General features: G+C 57.7%; 2 protein-coding genes across 2 annotated transcripts; both read left to right on the top strand.

The window, feature by feature from the left end:
- Positions 1-857: 857 nt before the first annotated feature.
- BHLHA9 (basic helix-loop-helix family member a9) lies at positions 858-1,520 on the top strand. Its single transcript, XM_053275340.1, has one exon. It carries the CDS (start codon positions 858-860, stop codon positions 1,518-1,520), a length of 663 nt encoding a protein of 220 aa, XP_053131315.1.
- Positions 1,521-6,613: 5,093 nt separating this feature from the next.
- Positions 6,614-13,234, top strand: LOC128336046 (trafficking regulator of GLUT4 1-like). The gene is made up of 3 exons (XM_053275176.1): positions 6,614-7,317; positions 11,096-11,225; positions 11,996-13,234. The coding sequence occupies exons 1-3, from the start codon at positions 6,946-6,948 to the stop codon at positions 12,010-12,012; spliced, it is 519 nt and encodes a 172-aa protein (XP_053131151.1). The 5' UTR covers positions 6,614-6,945; the 3' UTR covers positions 12,013-13,234.
- Positions 13,235-15,885: the final 2,651 nt, after the last annotated feature.

Here is a 15,885-nt window from a genome sequence, read left to right as displayed (position 1 = left end):
CAATATATGGAAATGCACACATAACAATGAGATATCATGTATATTAGCTCTGCCACTCTGGCTGTAGAAAGATGGAACGCAGAGAGGGAAGGAAGCAGGGATTCCCAGACATTCTTGACTACAACTCCCATCATCCCCAAGCAAAAGCCATTGCAGCTGGGGGTTTGGGCACCACCTAATGGCGCAGCAGGGAAATGACTTGACTAGCAAGCCAGAGGCTGCCGGTTCAAATCCCCGCTGGTCTGTTTCCCAGACACCTGGGAACAGGCATCAGCGATCTAGGAGGATGCTGAAAGGCATCAGTCTCATACTGCGCGGGAGGAGACCATGGCAAACCCCTCCTGTATTCTACCAAAGACAACCACAGGGCTCAACAGCCCACTTTACATTTAGTCAGCAACAGCTGGAAATCCCTGTTAGAGGGAACACTGGAAGGAAGGAAGGAAGGAAATGCAGAGGTAAGTAGATTGGATAAACAGATGTGCTGGACTGGAAGGAAAGAAGGAAGGAATCGAATGCAGAGAGGGAAGGAATCTGGATGCCGGGAAGGAAGGAATAGGCAGACAGGTCTGTCTCTGGTTATTCCGTGTTCTCCCTTGGGGCAATCGCCCAACTCCTCCCCGCTGGGACAGAGGCGGGGAGGGGGGGGTCTGCACAGAGGCACCGCCGAGGGAGTGTGGCGGGCCGGCTGCTTCCTGTGCGCCAGCGCCGAGCCCAGGATACCTGGAGGCAGGCAGGTCATAAAAAGGGACCTGGGAGAGGACTCCGCCTGGTGCAATTGAGGCTCGGCCGGGGTGGCTGGGTCTCCTGCTGCTGCACACAGAGCCGTCCAGGGAAGCCCTGACCCACAGCGAGCCATGCCCAGCTCGGCTCCCGCGAGGGGTGCCAGCCGCCCCGAGGAGCCTCCCGTCTGGGGAGGAGAGCTCTGCGGGGGGTCCGGGCGGGGGGCCCGCCTCCCCGGCCAGAAAGAGGAGGCCAAGCCCCGGTGCAAGCCCAGGCCGGTGCGCTCCAAGGCCCGACGCATGGCCGCCAACATCCGGGAGCGCAAGCAGATCCTGGACTACAACCAAGCCTTCAACGCCCTGCAGCTGGCCCTCAAGCACGACCTCGGGGGCAAGCGGCTCTCCAAGATCGCCACCTTGCGGAGGGCCATCCACCGCATCGCCTCCCTCTCCAGGTCTCTGCACTCTGGCCCCACGCCACGGGGGTCCTGTGCCCACGCCGAGTGCCGCGGGCCCTTTGGCGAGGGGGACTTCAGGGCCAGTCATGCTGCTCCCTTCCAGCCACCACTGGCGTCTGGGCACAGTGACGCGCCGGTGTTTCCACCCGGCACTCCGTCTCCGGCTTGTGGCAAGCGCTTGCCCGCGGCTGCGGCTCTCCAGCAGTTCTACGAGCGTCCCCAAGAGGGCAGTGCTAGGCCCGGCCCGGCCTCTTACCCCCGCAGCCCTTCCAGGCTGTTCTCCTGGGAGCACGGATTCTTGGAGGGAACTGGCTACCAGCCCTCTCCACCCCTGTCCTGATGGGGAGAAGCCACGCCCGGGAGCTTGAGGTTGGATTGGACACAGCCCGGACGGGGGGGCGGGTCCTGCTCAGCTAAAAAAAAAAAGGTACAGGCGGCTTTGGGAAACCCTGGCTTTTAATGTCTGCACCAATTTGTTTTTTGTTTTAAAGGGGCGGGGGTCCACACTCTGATCGTAACAGAGCACCCCCCACACACACCTTGGCTCCTTCCCTGTTAATAGTCTGGGGTTGCGTTCTGACAGGCAGGCTCCCTGGTCAGACTCATCCAGAGGAGAACTTCCCGGGACCACCCGCTGCTGCTGACTGCTCGAGTCTTTCGAGAGGGGTCCGCGACGCGGAGGGTCGCACCCGCCGTGCTCCACAGGGGATTCTCTGGAGGCAGCAGAATTCGCACCGCAGCCTGGCTCTTCTTCAGACCCACGGGAACCCTCCATCGCCCGTCTGCATCCAATGGCGAGTCAGAGTGTGATTGAACTGTGCCGGGTGTCGACCTGTGGCTTGCAGGGGCCGCGGAGAGGGCAGTGCGCTGGCCCAGTCAGGCGTGGAATCTCAGCGTTTTGAGACATAGCGGCAGGCACGAGGGTCCCACCATGGGCCAGGCAGGACAGCACGGACAGATAGAACAAAGCCAAAGATCGATGAAAGCATCACTTTTAAAATTTGTTTAGAACACTGCCTTTGTGGTCGCTGGGGCAGTGGTCCCTTGGGACCTCTCCTCTTCCCTTCTGAGTGTGGCAGGGCAGAACGGCGGTCGGGAGGGTCAGGGTAGCCTGCACATGTTCAGAGGCCCTCGGACTCCCCTTCTTACAGGACCTGTCTCCGGATCTGTTGAACGGCTGAGTCTTGGTGACCCCTGGCACAACTTGACCTGTGGGCCACGAGATCTCGACATACTTATCTGTGCAACGGCTGTATTGTCGTCACCGTTGACATCGCAGACAAAGCAGTTTTGTGTTTCAAAGTGAGAACTCCCTCCTCAGTGGACCTTTGGAGAGGCAGGTACAGTCCCCAAATGGTTGGGGGGGACTCATCTGATCTTGCCACCCACTGCAAAGCAGGGTCTATCAGTGGCTACTAGCCCTGATGGCTAGAGGCTACCTCCTTCATCTCCTGCCTGCAGCCAGCAGGTCTGGTGGGCCACTGTGGGAAACAGGAAGCTGGACTAGATGGGCCTTTTTGGGCCTGATCCAGCAGGGCTGTTCTTATATTCTAGGTATTCAGGGGTGCGACACTTCAGTCGCCAAAGAACAGGGAGAGAGAGAGAGGAAAGTCTTTGAGTCTGAACCATGTCGGCTGCCACGAGATATGCAAGCCTGTGAGTTCCACAGAAGTCTTCATTAGACAGAGCGGAGAGCATTTCAATCTGTCTTGTTCTCTGTATCATGCAGAACGCCACCTAACGGCGCAGCGGGGAAATGGCTTGACTAGCAAGCCAGAGGTTGTACACCTTTACCTTTTAAGCCATTAATCTATATATGACTCTATCCAGGATCTATAGCAAGCCAGAGGTTGCCGGTTCAAATTCCCGCTGGTCTGTTTCCCAGGCTATGGGAAACACCGATATCGGGCAGCAGGGATGTAGGAAGGTGCTTAAAGGCATCATCATTTCATACTGCGTGGGAGGAGGCCATGGTCAACCCCTCCTGGATTCAATCCAAAAGAAAACCACAGGGCTCTGTGATTGCCAGGAGTCGACACCGACTCGACGGCACACTATTAGGCAGAACACTGACTAGGCCCAGTTGCTTTCCAGTTACATGCTACAACAGTGTCGGTGTGTGTCTGTTAAATGTGTTTCTGTACTGCCTGTGTTTCGACACCGCAGTCCCTGCGTTGTCAGCAAGGTGCCACTCACATTTCTGATGCTTGCTTTCGGATTTTAAGCTTGCGCTTTAGTCCGACAACATGGCATGCGTGCTGAAGGAGAAAGCAAGCTGGATTTCCTGTTGTCCAGGGGGTTCGTGGAAGCTCTTCATGTTTTGAACAATGATCCGGCCCAGCCGAAGCATTTTACTGCCGGACAGTGTGTAATTTGGAAAGCGCCGGGCGGGGGAGAGACGAGGGGGAGAGACCGCCAGGTGACCGCGTCGGCCAGAGAGGGCCAATCTGCAGGACTACAAAACCCACCATCCACAGCTGCACGGGATACAGGATGGATCAAAGGGAGCTGGATGGATGGGGGTTGTAGCCGAGTCACAGCACAAGAGCCTCAGGCTGTCCACCCGTGTGTGTGTGTGTGTGTGTGTTGGGTGGATGTCACAAAATATGCTTTCTCCGGTCCACAAGGTGGCACTCCACACCCGCCGTCCGCCTCGCTCCAGAGCTCGAAATCAGCAAAGTGGGACCGGAGCACAGAACTGGAGGATGTGCCGGGATGTCGGAGCGGCTGGGATTCTTCCACCACAGACCCAAAACCGGGAACTGGCAGAGGCACGCCCTTCTGGCACACCTCGCTTGCGAGAAAAGTCTAAAACGGGGACACTCCTACACCGATCCCGGGAGGAGTTTGTGAAGCCTGTTCAGCCACGGCAATGGGGCGGAAGGGGTGTTCGTCCCCCCTAAATACACTCGAAGCAGCCTGGACCGGGCAAGGTTGCAGTCGCGAGCAGGAATGTAGACTCTGGAAAAGGCATCAAACCCCATGCAGGTGGGACGTGCTCTTTCCCAATCTTCAAATGAGAGGCGAGGGGATTCCTGGCCGCTAGGGAAATCTCTGTGCTTGAAAGTGAGGGGTGGGGGGCTGGAGTGAAGCCAAGGGCCCCCAAGCAGAAGGGGACCACGAGTCAAGGCAAAGGCAGAGTCGCTTCACGGACTCAGACGTTCCTGGAGCCCCTGGTTTGGAAGGACAAGGAAGGAGGTTCAGGCCGGGATTCCCTAAGAGCCAGTGGACAGTGGAACCGCCTGCCTCATGAAGAGGTGTGCTCTCCTGTGCTGGAGGTTTTCGAGCAGAGACAGAAGGGTCATCTGCCAGGTATGCTGAACTGAGTGGGGGGGGGGAGTTTAGAATAGCCCTTTGGGATCCCTTCCGTAGCTCAGTGGCAGAACCCCTGCCCGGCACACTCAAGCTCTCAGGCAGCTTCTCCAGGTAGGGCCAGGAAAGACCCTCGGTCTGGAACCTTGGAGAGCCGCTGCCAGTCAGTGCAGACAGCCCTGAGCTAGCCGGGCCAAGGGCCAGACTCTGTATAAAGCAGCTTGCAATGACTCCGTTCCATCTCCAAATCCTGAAATCGCGCCCGTGGGCAAGGAGGCGAGATGGGGGAAAGACCTCACTTTGGAAATCCTCAAGTCAAGAGGGACAAGAAAAGGCAGCGTACACAGCTGGATCTCAACTCCTGGATGGACAGTCCCGAATAACAATAACCAGATGCCTTGGAGCAGAGCGGTGAGGTCTGCGGTGCTCGGTGGGCAGAGGATACCCCCACTCCCACTCCTGGGAGGTTCTCTATATTTGCTTTTAAATTGTTCTCCATCTCTCCCCCCCCCCCCAGTCCTGGGGCTTCCCAGCAGCGGCTTTTTCGAATCCTTGGCTACGCAAGACTCACGGCCACTTCCCACGAGCCTCATCTATCACACCCAAGACCATCCTCTCAAATCCATGCCCTACCAAAGTCGGCGGAAGCGGAGAGCCGAGAGACCTCTCTAGAAATCAATGCCCCCTGTCCCTGCCTTAGTTAACGCACCATTACGGGCACGCCAGCACGGACCACTTCGAGCATCAGCTGCGACGCGACCCCGCAGGTATTTCTGTGCCCAAATACGAAGCATTGCTTGTGTCTTGCAGCTCCTCAGGGAGATCAGCTGGGGAGGCTTTGAACCTCATGACCTCTGCTTGAGAAATCAGTCACGGCCTTCTCTGTGGTGGCACCAAACTCACCGAGAGAGGCCTGACAGGACAGCTTCTTGCAGGAGGCAAATTATTCTTACAGAAAGCAAAACCTTGCCTTCTTGCAGGAAGCAAATGAAAATAAACATGAATTTTTCTTTTAAATCTTGATTGTCTCATCAGTGTTACTCTGGCGGTGTCGGGTTGCTATTATGCAAGGCAGGCATTTATGGAGAAAATTAACAAACTTGGTCTGAGTATACATTAGAGCTGAAATGTCTCTTTTGCAGTAAAAACTTTGAGAGAGACAAAAATGGGCGCATGACCTGGAAGAAAGAGAGGGAGGGAGGGAGGAAGAGTCCCACAAGCAGGCAGAAAAACCGGGAAAGGAACCAAGCCTTCTGCTCCTGAGTGACAAGCTGCTCAGACTAATAAAAAGTCAGGCCAGAGTCAGCAGCTTTAGAGTGCCAAAGGAGATTTTATTGGCGCCTTGCGTCACCTGATCCTTGCTGGGATGGCCGCTGCCCAGCGCAGTACCAGTCTCAGCCACTGGCAGCGGTGGTGCTGAAGAGCAGCTGAGAATTGGGGCTGGGGCTTGCAGGACCCCACAGTGGTGCTGGCCAGAGAATGGGGCCCGGGGCTGGCGGCTGTCACAGTCCTGAGCTCCAGGGAGCCCTACATGTACAGCTGGGGTGCTACGACCCTCCAGAGGTCCCGATCCCGAGAAACACGCCCAGCTCCGTGATCTGCTGCCTTTCCTTGTGTGGCCTTATTTGGGTTCAGCAAGGCCAGGAACGGAGCTGCTGGACCAGCAAATGCTGGCTGCAAATGGAGGAAGGGGGGCTATGAAGGAGCCAGGAGCCCCTCCCCACCCAAGGCAGGTCCAGCTGCACAAGGGTGCAAACAGGGTCCCTCCCAGCTGGGGGAAGGGGTGCTCAGCGGCATGCATTTCCCACCTACCTACCTGCCCTCGCCCTTGCTGGGCATTCCCTTAAGCATGATGCTGCCACCAGGTCCCGATCCTCCATGGGCAAGCCCCCCTGTTTGATCCCCAGACGCTGTCGCCAGGAGGAATCCCTGCCACTGGAGACCTCCTACACCCCACCCCCCAGCTCTCTGAGCCACCACAGCGCATCTGTCTGCCTGGCACTGGCGGCGGGTGGGGTGGGGGGCTCTGACAAGGCGGCTTCGTTTGGGCGCCCGGCGCTCTCGTGGGAGGCCCAGAAGTGCCCGCTGCCTGCCTTAGTCTAGGGCCGCCCAGCACGCTCAGCAGCCTCTGCCCGGTGCCTGCTGCTGCCGGCGCCCCGCGCCTGCGGCGATCAAGACAACAGGGCCGGGCCTGGCTCCTCCCCTGTGAGCTCAGCGCCTCTGCCTGAGCTGGCAGCCTGTGCGCAAAGTTGCCAAAGGGCGCCTGGAGGGAAGGAGGCGAGCAGCAGCGCCGCGGAGGGGAGCGAGGCGTGGCTGGAAGGAGGCGAGCAGGAGGGGCGGCAGAGCGGCCGAGGAGGAAGAGGAGACGAGCCGTCCCAGCGGACGGGCGGGCGCCCCAGCAGAACGCGCTGCCGCCGCTCCCTGCCTAGGCTGATGGGCGTCTAGCCAGAGCCATGGCCACCAGCGCGGACGGGCAGCTGCTGGAGAAGGCGCCGGCCGAGGCGCAGGAGAACCAGCAGCTGCTGCTGCGGGCGGGCGGCGGCTGCAACAACGGGGCCCCCCCGGCGATGGCCAAGTCCTTGTCGGGCGAGCCGCTGGCGGCCAGCAACGGCCGCCACAGCCCTCCCTGCCGCCGCGCCGGCTCCCAGGGAGAGGGCCAGCTCTCCCCGTCGAGGCTCAGCCTGGGGCGCGCCTCGTCCACCGCCACCACCTCCAACCTGCAGGAGGCCGGCCGCGCCTCGCCCGACTACCTGCTGCTGGCCATCCTCTCCTGCTTCTGCCCCGTCTGGCCCGTCAGCATCCTCGCCCTCGTCTTCTCCATCCTGGTGAGTCCGCGGGGCGCCGGGGGCGGCCTAGCAGGGTCTCCCTCCCGCTGGCCCGGAGTGCCTTCTACCGAGTCCGGCCCTGGGTCCACCTTGCTCGGGATGGCCTGCGCAGACTGGCAGCGGCTTCTCCAAGGAGTCTCTCTCCGTCCTGCCTTGGAGATATGAGCGCGGGGCTTGGAACCAGTGTTCTTCCCGTTTAGTCTCCCATCCAAATGCAGACCAGGACAGGCCTGGCTCAGCAAAGGGGACAATGCATGTTTGCTCTACGAGATCAGCTCCCGGGCTTGTGAAAGCCGCAGGCAGGCGCCCCCTCTCCAGAGCAGAGCTGCTCCTGGACTTGGGCGGCGGCGGGGGGTGCTTCTCGTCCCCAGCAACTCAGAATCAGGGAGAGAAGCCCCCTCCCTGGCGCTGGCCGGCATGGCCCAAAGACCTCGCCCGGCCATGCCTTCAAGAGCTCTGCTACCCCGACAGAATTTCTTTCTTGGGGCGGGCGGGGGGGGGGGAATCAGTCCCATTCAAGGTAAAAAGATCAGCCTTTCAAGGTAGAGAGGCGCAAAGTCCCTTTTTAAAAACCGTAGATTTCCCTGCTGGGTTAAGCAAGCCCGTTCCTCTCCAGGGGTGGGTTGGTGGTGGGCGGTGAGGAACATAGGCAGCTGCCATATACGGAGTCAGACCCTTGGGCCCTCGAGCTCAGGACTGTCGACCCAGGCTGGCAGCCACGGCGTCTCCCCGGTGGCAGGCAGGAGTCTCTCTCAGCCCGCTCATGGAGAGGCCGCCAGGGAGGGAACTGGGGACCTTCATCCCCTTTTGCAAACGAGAGGCATAAATCATTGCCATCTTCCCTCTCCCGAGACACACACGCAGATACACACACCCGTGCAACTGTGTCGCTCTCTCTCACTTTGAAGTTCTAGAGGTGCTTTCGCCTAGCCAAGGGGCCCTCAGCCGTGGGGTCCAGGCTGATGCTGGGGCCGCCCGACCAGCCACAAAGCTAATTCAGAGATGCAAGCTTTTCTCGCTGGCTTTTTCTGTCGGACCCCACAAAGAGCCTGGAATGCCACGTGCTGAGAACGAAGCCAGCAGGATCTGGGGTTGGCTTTGGGGACTGGGAAGCTGAGCTTTCTGGGCCGGCGGAACTGCCTGCTGGCAAGTGGAGATCCCTGCAGATCTGGCGGCAATCTTGGCCTACCCAGCTGAAGCAGGGAGGGGAGGGAGGGGGCAAGGAACAGCCCTCCCCAACTCCAGTTTCCAAATCAAGAGGTGCTGGGGTTCAAGCCACAGCCGAGGACGAAGGGCATCGCCCTCCATCTCTGGCGGTCTGTGGGAGCAGGCAGTAGGATAAAGGAAGGGCATTCTTTGCATGCTCAGAGGCATTGTCTTCCTTCGGACAGCAACGCAGGGCTCAGTTTTGGCCCCAGCGAAAGGAGATTTGGTCTCTGTAAAGGGGGAGCCAAAAAGGGGCAGCAAAATGACCACAGGGCTGGAACCCCTTCCCAAAGAGGAAAGGCAGAAGCATTTGGGGGTTCTTCAGTTTGGGGGGGCAAAGGGGATGATGTAAAGTGGGGCACGACAGAAGTGTATGAAATCAGGCACTTTTGGAATGTGGAGGAGAGCTGGTCTCGTGGTCGCAAGCCTGACTTGTCCCCTTAGCTAAGCAGGGTCCACCCTGGTTGCAGGTGAATGGGAGACTTGAGGTGTGAGCTTTGTAAGATCTTCCCTTCAAGGGATAGAGCCACTCTGAGAAGAGCATCCAGGTCCCAAGTTCCTTCCCTGGCAAAATCTCCAAGATCGGGCTGAGAGAGATTCTTGCCTGCAACCTGGGAGAAGCCACTGCCGGTCTGGATTGACAGTACTGAGCCAGATGGACCAAAGGTCTGACTCGGTATACAGCAGCTCCCTATGTTCCAAAATTGTGCATGGTGAGGACAGAATGGGCCGGGAGCCCTTGTTCCCCCTCTCCCTTTGCCCTGGTTGGCACTTGAGAACACCAAGGAACTTCTGGATGCACGTCTGCAACTTCCCTATGCTGAACAAGGGGTCAGACTAGAAGACCTCCAGAGCCCCTCCCAAATGCTAACTTTCTAGGAATCCCCCCGCCCTGCCCCTCAGCTTATGAGTGCAGAGCCAGAGGGGTGGCGTCTCTTCCTGGATTCACCAGCATGGAATGCAAAGGGGTGATCGTGCACGCTTGCCCCAGTCTGATTAGGGGGGCTGAAACAAGCTTGGGGGCAGAAAAGGATGGAGCGTTGGCTAAAGCAAAGCTCTGTAAGACGGGATCCGCTGAAGAGACAGAATACAAGGTGTGCCCGTTTCGGCATCCCCTTGCTTGCATGCCGGGAGATGACAACAGCCAGGCTAGGGAAAGGTGGATTCTTGCAGGGAGCTGTCCATGGTACTCCTCCGTTGCTCCAAGGTGGAAAGAGGTTGTGCCTTCGAGTTGGTGTGGTGTCGACTCCTGGCGCCCCCTCAGAGCCCTGTGGGTTTCTTTGGTAGAATACAGGAAGGGTTGACCATTGCCTCCCCCCGCGCAGTATGAGAGGATGCCTTTCAGCACCTTCCTAGATCGCTGCGGCCCGATATCGGGGTTTCCTGGGAAACACACCAGCGGGGATTCGAACCAACAGCCTCCTGCTCTCTAGGCAGACTGCTCCCCCGCCGCTCGGGAAACCCACAGAGGGGCACCGCCCAGAGCAGGCGCGGAGCTCCATTAAGAGTCCTCGCCTGGCTTTTCAGTCTGCTTCAAGGCTGATCCCTCATCGGCTCGTTGCTGTCGCATTAACTTAATAGTGCCGTGAAATGAGAGAAGGGCTGTATTGCGATTGCAATGGTGAGTGGGTCTCGTCTTGCCTCCAGGGAGCTCAGGGTGGTAGACGCTGCTCCCGGCTTTTAGCCCCACAACGAGCCAGTGAGAGAGCCTAGGCGGAGAGATGGGCAGCAGAACCAAGTCCCCCCAGTAACTGGAATGGCCAAGTCATTCCGCTCTCAGCGAGGAGAGCTGGTCTAGTGGCAGCCAATATGGATTGTCTCTTGTGCTAAGCAGGGTGTGCCTTGGTTTGCATTTGGATGGGAGGCGACATGCGAGTGCTGTAAGATATTCCCTTTAGGGGGTGGGGCCGTAGTTCAGTGGAAGAGCATCTGCCTGCTTGAATGCAGAAGGTCCCAGATTCAATGCGTGACAGCATCCCCAGGAAGGACTGAGAAAGTCTTCTCCCTGAAACGCTAGAGAGCTGCTGCCAGTCAGTGTAGACAATACTGAGCTGGATGGACCAAGAGACTGACTCAGTGGGCAGCAGCTTCAAAGGGGATGGGGCCACAGCGCCCGCCGTGGGCAAACCTCTGCTTGGCATGCAGAATGGCCCAGGTTCTCTCCAGGTACAGCTAGGAGAGACTCCTGCTTGTAACCCCAGAGAGCGGCTGCCAGTCAGTGCCGACAATACTCAGGCAGGTGGGACCAAGGCTCTGACTCGGCAGCTTCCTATTCTGCACCGATCAGGCCTCACTTGGAATCCTGGGCCAGTTTGGGGGCCCTGCGTTTTGGGGGGCCCTGCGAGGACTGAAAAACAGGAGTGGGTTCAGAGGGGAGCAGCAAAGATGGGAGAGGGGTCTGGAGCCAAGTCCTGTGAGGAAGCAGCTGGGCCTGGAGAAGCCGAAGGAGATCTGGTGTGGCCTGCGTGTGTTGGGACACCCCTTCATGGCGCCTTCCAGCCCCATGAAACCCGAAGGCCAGGGGGAAGAGGGCTGAGCGTAACCGGTCCTCTCTTTCTTCTCCTCCGGCCAGTCCAGGAACTCCAATCAGCAAGGGGATGTGGACGGCGCCTGGAGGCTGGGGCGCGTGGCCAGGTTCCTCGGCATCCTCTCCATCGTGCTGGGCTTCGTCATAATCGTCATCTGTGTGATTAACTTTACAGGTAGGCGCCCACTCTGTCTCGGGGCCGTTGGAGAGGCCGGGGGGCTCCACTCTGCCCGGGTTTCCAAGCCGGGAGGGTCTCTGACAAGCCCACAGTGTGGGGGCTAGCCCCCCGATGAGAGGCATCTCAGTAGGTTAATCTAATGAGTTTTAGTTCACCGATTCCACCTGCATGGGGCGGAGACGAGAGCTGGGAAGGAGAAGAGCCCGCCTCATTTCGTGTTTATAGCACAGGTGTCTGCCACAGAAATGGCCCTTTAGGAGAGGCACCGAACCCCACGTGACAGCAAAAGGGAATGCCTCTTCTTTCACGGTCCGGTTTGAGGCCCTGCATTTTAAGAAGGATGTTGATGCCCTGGAAAGGGCTTGGAGGAGGTCAACCAAGATGGCGAGGGAGCTGGAACAGAAAGAGGCATTCGCTGTGAGAGCAATGGGGGAATGCCTCTCCTTGTGTGGTGCCTCCCACTTGCAGTTCTTGGCTCACATGCACGGTGATGCCCACAGAAACGAGTGGGGCACAACTAGTCCTCATGACCTTACAGGGGCATTCTGTCCCATGCTGACGTTGGCCCGTAAGAATTGTCACCAGCGAATTCGAGCGTCCTAGTCTAAGCTCCTGCTCCAGCATCCCTGTCCAGCCTCTGTCTGGAAACCAATTCCATGAGGCAGGCAGTCCCACTGTCCAACAGCCCTTACAGTTAGGGAATCCTTCCTAACGCCTCACCAAAAGCGGCTCCCTTGCGACTCATCCTTGGCCTCCTTCTCTTCCAGGGATCCTGAAAGCATGAGCCGAGGGCTGTGTGGATGCCTCCTGCCTTCGTAGGGGTCTTCCAGCTCTGAGCAACTGCAAAGGAGGGCTTTGGAGTGGGAGGCCCTGTCCCCTCGGACAGAGGGGGCACTTGCATTTTCTCCCCTCCCCTTCTGGAGCACAGGTTTGGCTTTTGCGGGGAAGCAAAACGGAGGATCCTGCCTCTGGACAAAGCAGGAGGCTGGGAATGCTTGACCGACGCCACCCACCAAGATGAGGGTGGAAGAGAGGAAGGGGTGGGAGAGGCGTTGCCCGGCAGAGGATCCTCCTCCTTGGGAGGAGAGCATAAGAGGTTTGGCTGAGGCAGACCTTCTCCGCACCCCCAGCTCTGGAACAAGGGCCCACAAGCCCAAGGAGAAGACCCATCGGCTGCAGAGAACGTCCAAAGCATGCTTCTCTCTCTCTGCAACGCCAACTCTGGATGCCCTAGCAAATGGGGGTGGGTGGGTTTCCTGTGGGGGACTTTTGTACTTTTGATGCAAAAGAAAGAAAGAAAGAAGCCGGACATTTGCATGCCTGTAGAAGTGCCCTCCGAAACGCTCCCCGGAGCTGGACATTGGGACAGCCTGGGGCCATTGCTTGGAGACAGGATGTTTTCATCCTGGAGGAGGCGAAAGCAACGCTGAGTCTCCAGCCCGTCGCGGGAGTACCACTCCCACCCCAGCCACCATGGCGGAACGCCATGCACCCACAGATCTACGTTCCTGACAAGAGGCAAGTATTAATTAATGGGTCAAGCAAGGAAGCCCGGCACGCCTGGGTCCCAGCCCTGCCTTTGCAGGGACTGGAGATTAGGGTCAGTGATGTTGTGGACTACAACTCCCAGAATTCCCAGCAGCAGCGGCCTTTGCTTGGGGGTTCTGGGAGTTGTAGTCCACAACATCTGGGAATCCATGTGAGTGGGTTTAGATCCTGCACTGCGAAAATGCCCGATGCGCTAGCCGTACTCATGGCTCCGTCCTTGGCAGAAGACACTTGGGAGTCAAAGTGGAAAGTTTGCATTTCTTAAGCCCATCTTTAAATTCCATGTTGGTGGTCAGAATTGCCAAGGGGGAGTGTCCTTTCTTTGGGATCAAGGTTTCTTTTTATTCCATTTTCCTGCAAGGTGATGTATCATTTTCTTTATATTTCTTGGCATGAGGAAAATAATAATAATTAAAAAAGATACCATGCATGGTCAAAATGATAACCATTGTGCTTGAGTCTGTGGGCTTTTTGCTTGAGTCGGCGAGGACCAGTGATCCTCAGATGAGCCGGCCGTGTGCTGCTGCTGCTAAAAATACAAATACAATCTTCGGTGGCATTCACCGGAGCACAGCGTCTCTAGGTCATGAGAAGGAACTGTCTCCATCTATTCTGTGCCGTTCAGACCTCACTTGGACCACTGGGTCCAATTCTAAGCCCTGCTCAAATCGTGGCTCAAATCCTGCCCCATTTCCAGAGCAAAAAGGTCACTCTTGTCACTGCAGAGGCAGAGATGCCACAGAATTATACATGGCCAGAGGCAGACACAAAGGTGGCCTCTCACAGGACGGGTAATGTGCATTCTGACACATACAGAGGAAGATTGTGGCAAGGTTAAAATTAAGGATGCCTCCCATTTTAACCCAGGAAAAAAAGAGAAAAAACAAGATGGCATTGTTTTGTTTGCACAATTACATAGGAACAAGGGAAGATGCCATCTAACACAGGAAGCTGCTGTCTGCTGAGTCAGACCCTTAGTCCATCGAGCTCAGCACTGTCTACACAGACTGGCAGCAGCGGCTTCTCCAAGGCTGCAGGCAGGAGTCTCTCCCAGCCTGATCTTGGGAGATGCGGCCAGGGAGGGAACCGGGAACCTTCTGCACCCAAACATGCAGGTGCTCTTCCACCGAGCTACGGCCCCGTCCCGTAAGGGGCATATCCCACATAACACGTAGGTAGTCGCCCCTCCAAATGCAAACCATGACAGGCCCTGCTTAGCAAAGGGGAAAGTTAGCTTCGCAAACTCATGCTTGTGCCCCCCCACCCCAAGACCAGCAGCTCTTCTCACCACTGAGGCAGGTCCCGGGCTTCTGCGGTGGAAGGCTGGGCCCGTCCTCTCATTGCTGCTGGCAACCGTTCTGCCAAAGCCTGGAACCGATGCTTGCGTCGATCAGTGGGGAGCCTGAGTGAGCGAGCGAGCAGGGCTTGGAGGAGCTGAAGGCCTGGCTCAACAGTCAGGAGAGAGTGATCAGCTTGATCAGCCTTCTCCTTCCCTGGATAAGCAGCAGCGTTTTGAGCAGATGGGGCCGTGGCTTCATTCCTGCTGGGTCCTGCCTGCCAAATGCAAGAGGAACATAGGAACAGAGGAAGCTGCCATATACTGAGTCAGACCCTTGGTCTATCTAGCTCAGTATTGTCTTCACAGACTGGCAGTGGCTTCTCCAAGGTAGCGCGGGCAAGCAGGCACTACCCCAAATATCTTGCAGCGCTCACACAAAGCCACCCATCCAAATGCAAAGCAGGGCACACCCTGCTTCATCAAGGGGGCAATTCGTGCCCGCTATCGCAAGACCAGCTCTCCTTCCCTGGGTGCCAGTGCCAGGACCCTGAAGGGCCAGAGTTTCCGTCCTGTGTTCAACCTCGGCTGCAATAAAATCGACGCGCAGGGGGTGTTTGGGTGGGGTGGATTTAGAGGGGAGACCCCCGAAGAAGAAGAACCATGGAGGATGCAACTTAACAGGGCAAGGCCAAGGAGCACACCTCTCTCTCTCTCTCTCTCTCTCTCTTTCTCTCTCCCTCTTTCTCTCTCTCTCTTTCTCTCTCTCTCTCTCCCTCTTTCTCTTGAAGGACTGGGAGAAGTTGCTGCCAGTCAGTGTGGGCAAGACGAAGCGAGAGGGAGCGAGGTCCTGACTCAGCAGACAGAAACGTGCGATGCTGGGGATGACTCGACTGGGGATGACTCGCTGTGAGGGCCGTCTGCTGCAAGGCAGTCACCTGAAGGGGTGTGGCTGGAGCTCAGTGGGAGAGCCGGTCTTGTGGGGAGCAAGCGTGACTGGGCCCCTTAGCTAAGCAGGGTCCACCCTGGTTGTATATGAAAGGGAGACTAGGAGTGTGAGCAGCACTGGAAGAGATTCCCACTCTGGGAAGAGCCACTCCGGGAAGAGCATCTACAGGTCCCCAGTTCCCTCCCTGGCAGCATCTCCAAGATCGGGCCGAGAGAGACTCCTGCCTGCCACCTTGGAGAAGCCGCTGCCAGTCTGTGTAGACAATACTGAGCTAGCTGGACGAAGGGTCTGACTCAGTATCTGGCCGCTTCCTCTCTTCCTATGAAGAGCATCTGCCCTCCAGGGAGAAGGCCCCAGGTTCACACCCTGCCAGCATCTCCAGGGAGGGCTGGCGGAGACGCTTCTTTGTCCAAAGCCCTGGATAGGATGGCCCTTTTCTGGCGTACGAAATCCGGGTGCCTAATTGGCAGATTGGCTTGAAAATAATGCTTGAGCAGGAGGGCAACGGCCCCGTTCTGCTCTGTAACTCCACTTTTACAACGGGTAGAGCTTAGCTTTTTTATTTTATTTTAAAGAAAGCTGAAATCCTGGCAGATCTGGGTGGGCTCAGCAATCTGGGGGAGATGCTTAAAATCCGGGGGAGACCCAGAATTCCCGGGGGGGGGGATGGCCACTCTAGGCCCTGGAGAACCACTGCCTGGCAGAGCAGAGAATCCAGAGCCAGGCGGACCAATGGTTCCGAACGAGCAGAAGGCAGAGCTCCCTCCACTTCTCCGATGGATGGAGGCCGCGCCTTGGACCCGTGTCCAATTTGCAGCAGCCAGTGCCTAGCACACGTGCGTGTGTGTGTGTGTGTGTGTGTGTTCCAGGATCTCCTGCCTCCG

This window comes from Hemicordylus capensis, chromosome 12 (genome assembly GCF_027244095.1).
Source record: "Hemicordylus capensis ecotype Gifberg chromosome 12, rHemCap1.1.pri, whole genome shotgun sequence".
Classification (NCBI taxonomy): Eukaryota; Metazoa; Chordata; class Lepidosauria; order Squamata; family Cordylidae; genus Hemicordylus; species Hemicordylus capensis.
Note: the sequence above shows the minus strand (reverse complement) of the source record. Positions and strands in the feature narration are given on the sequence as shown.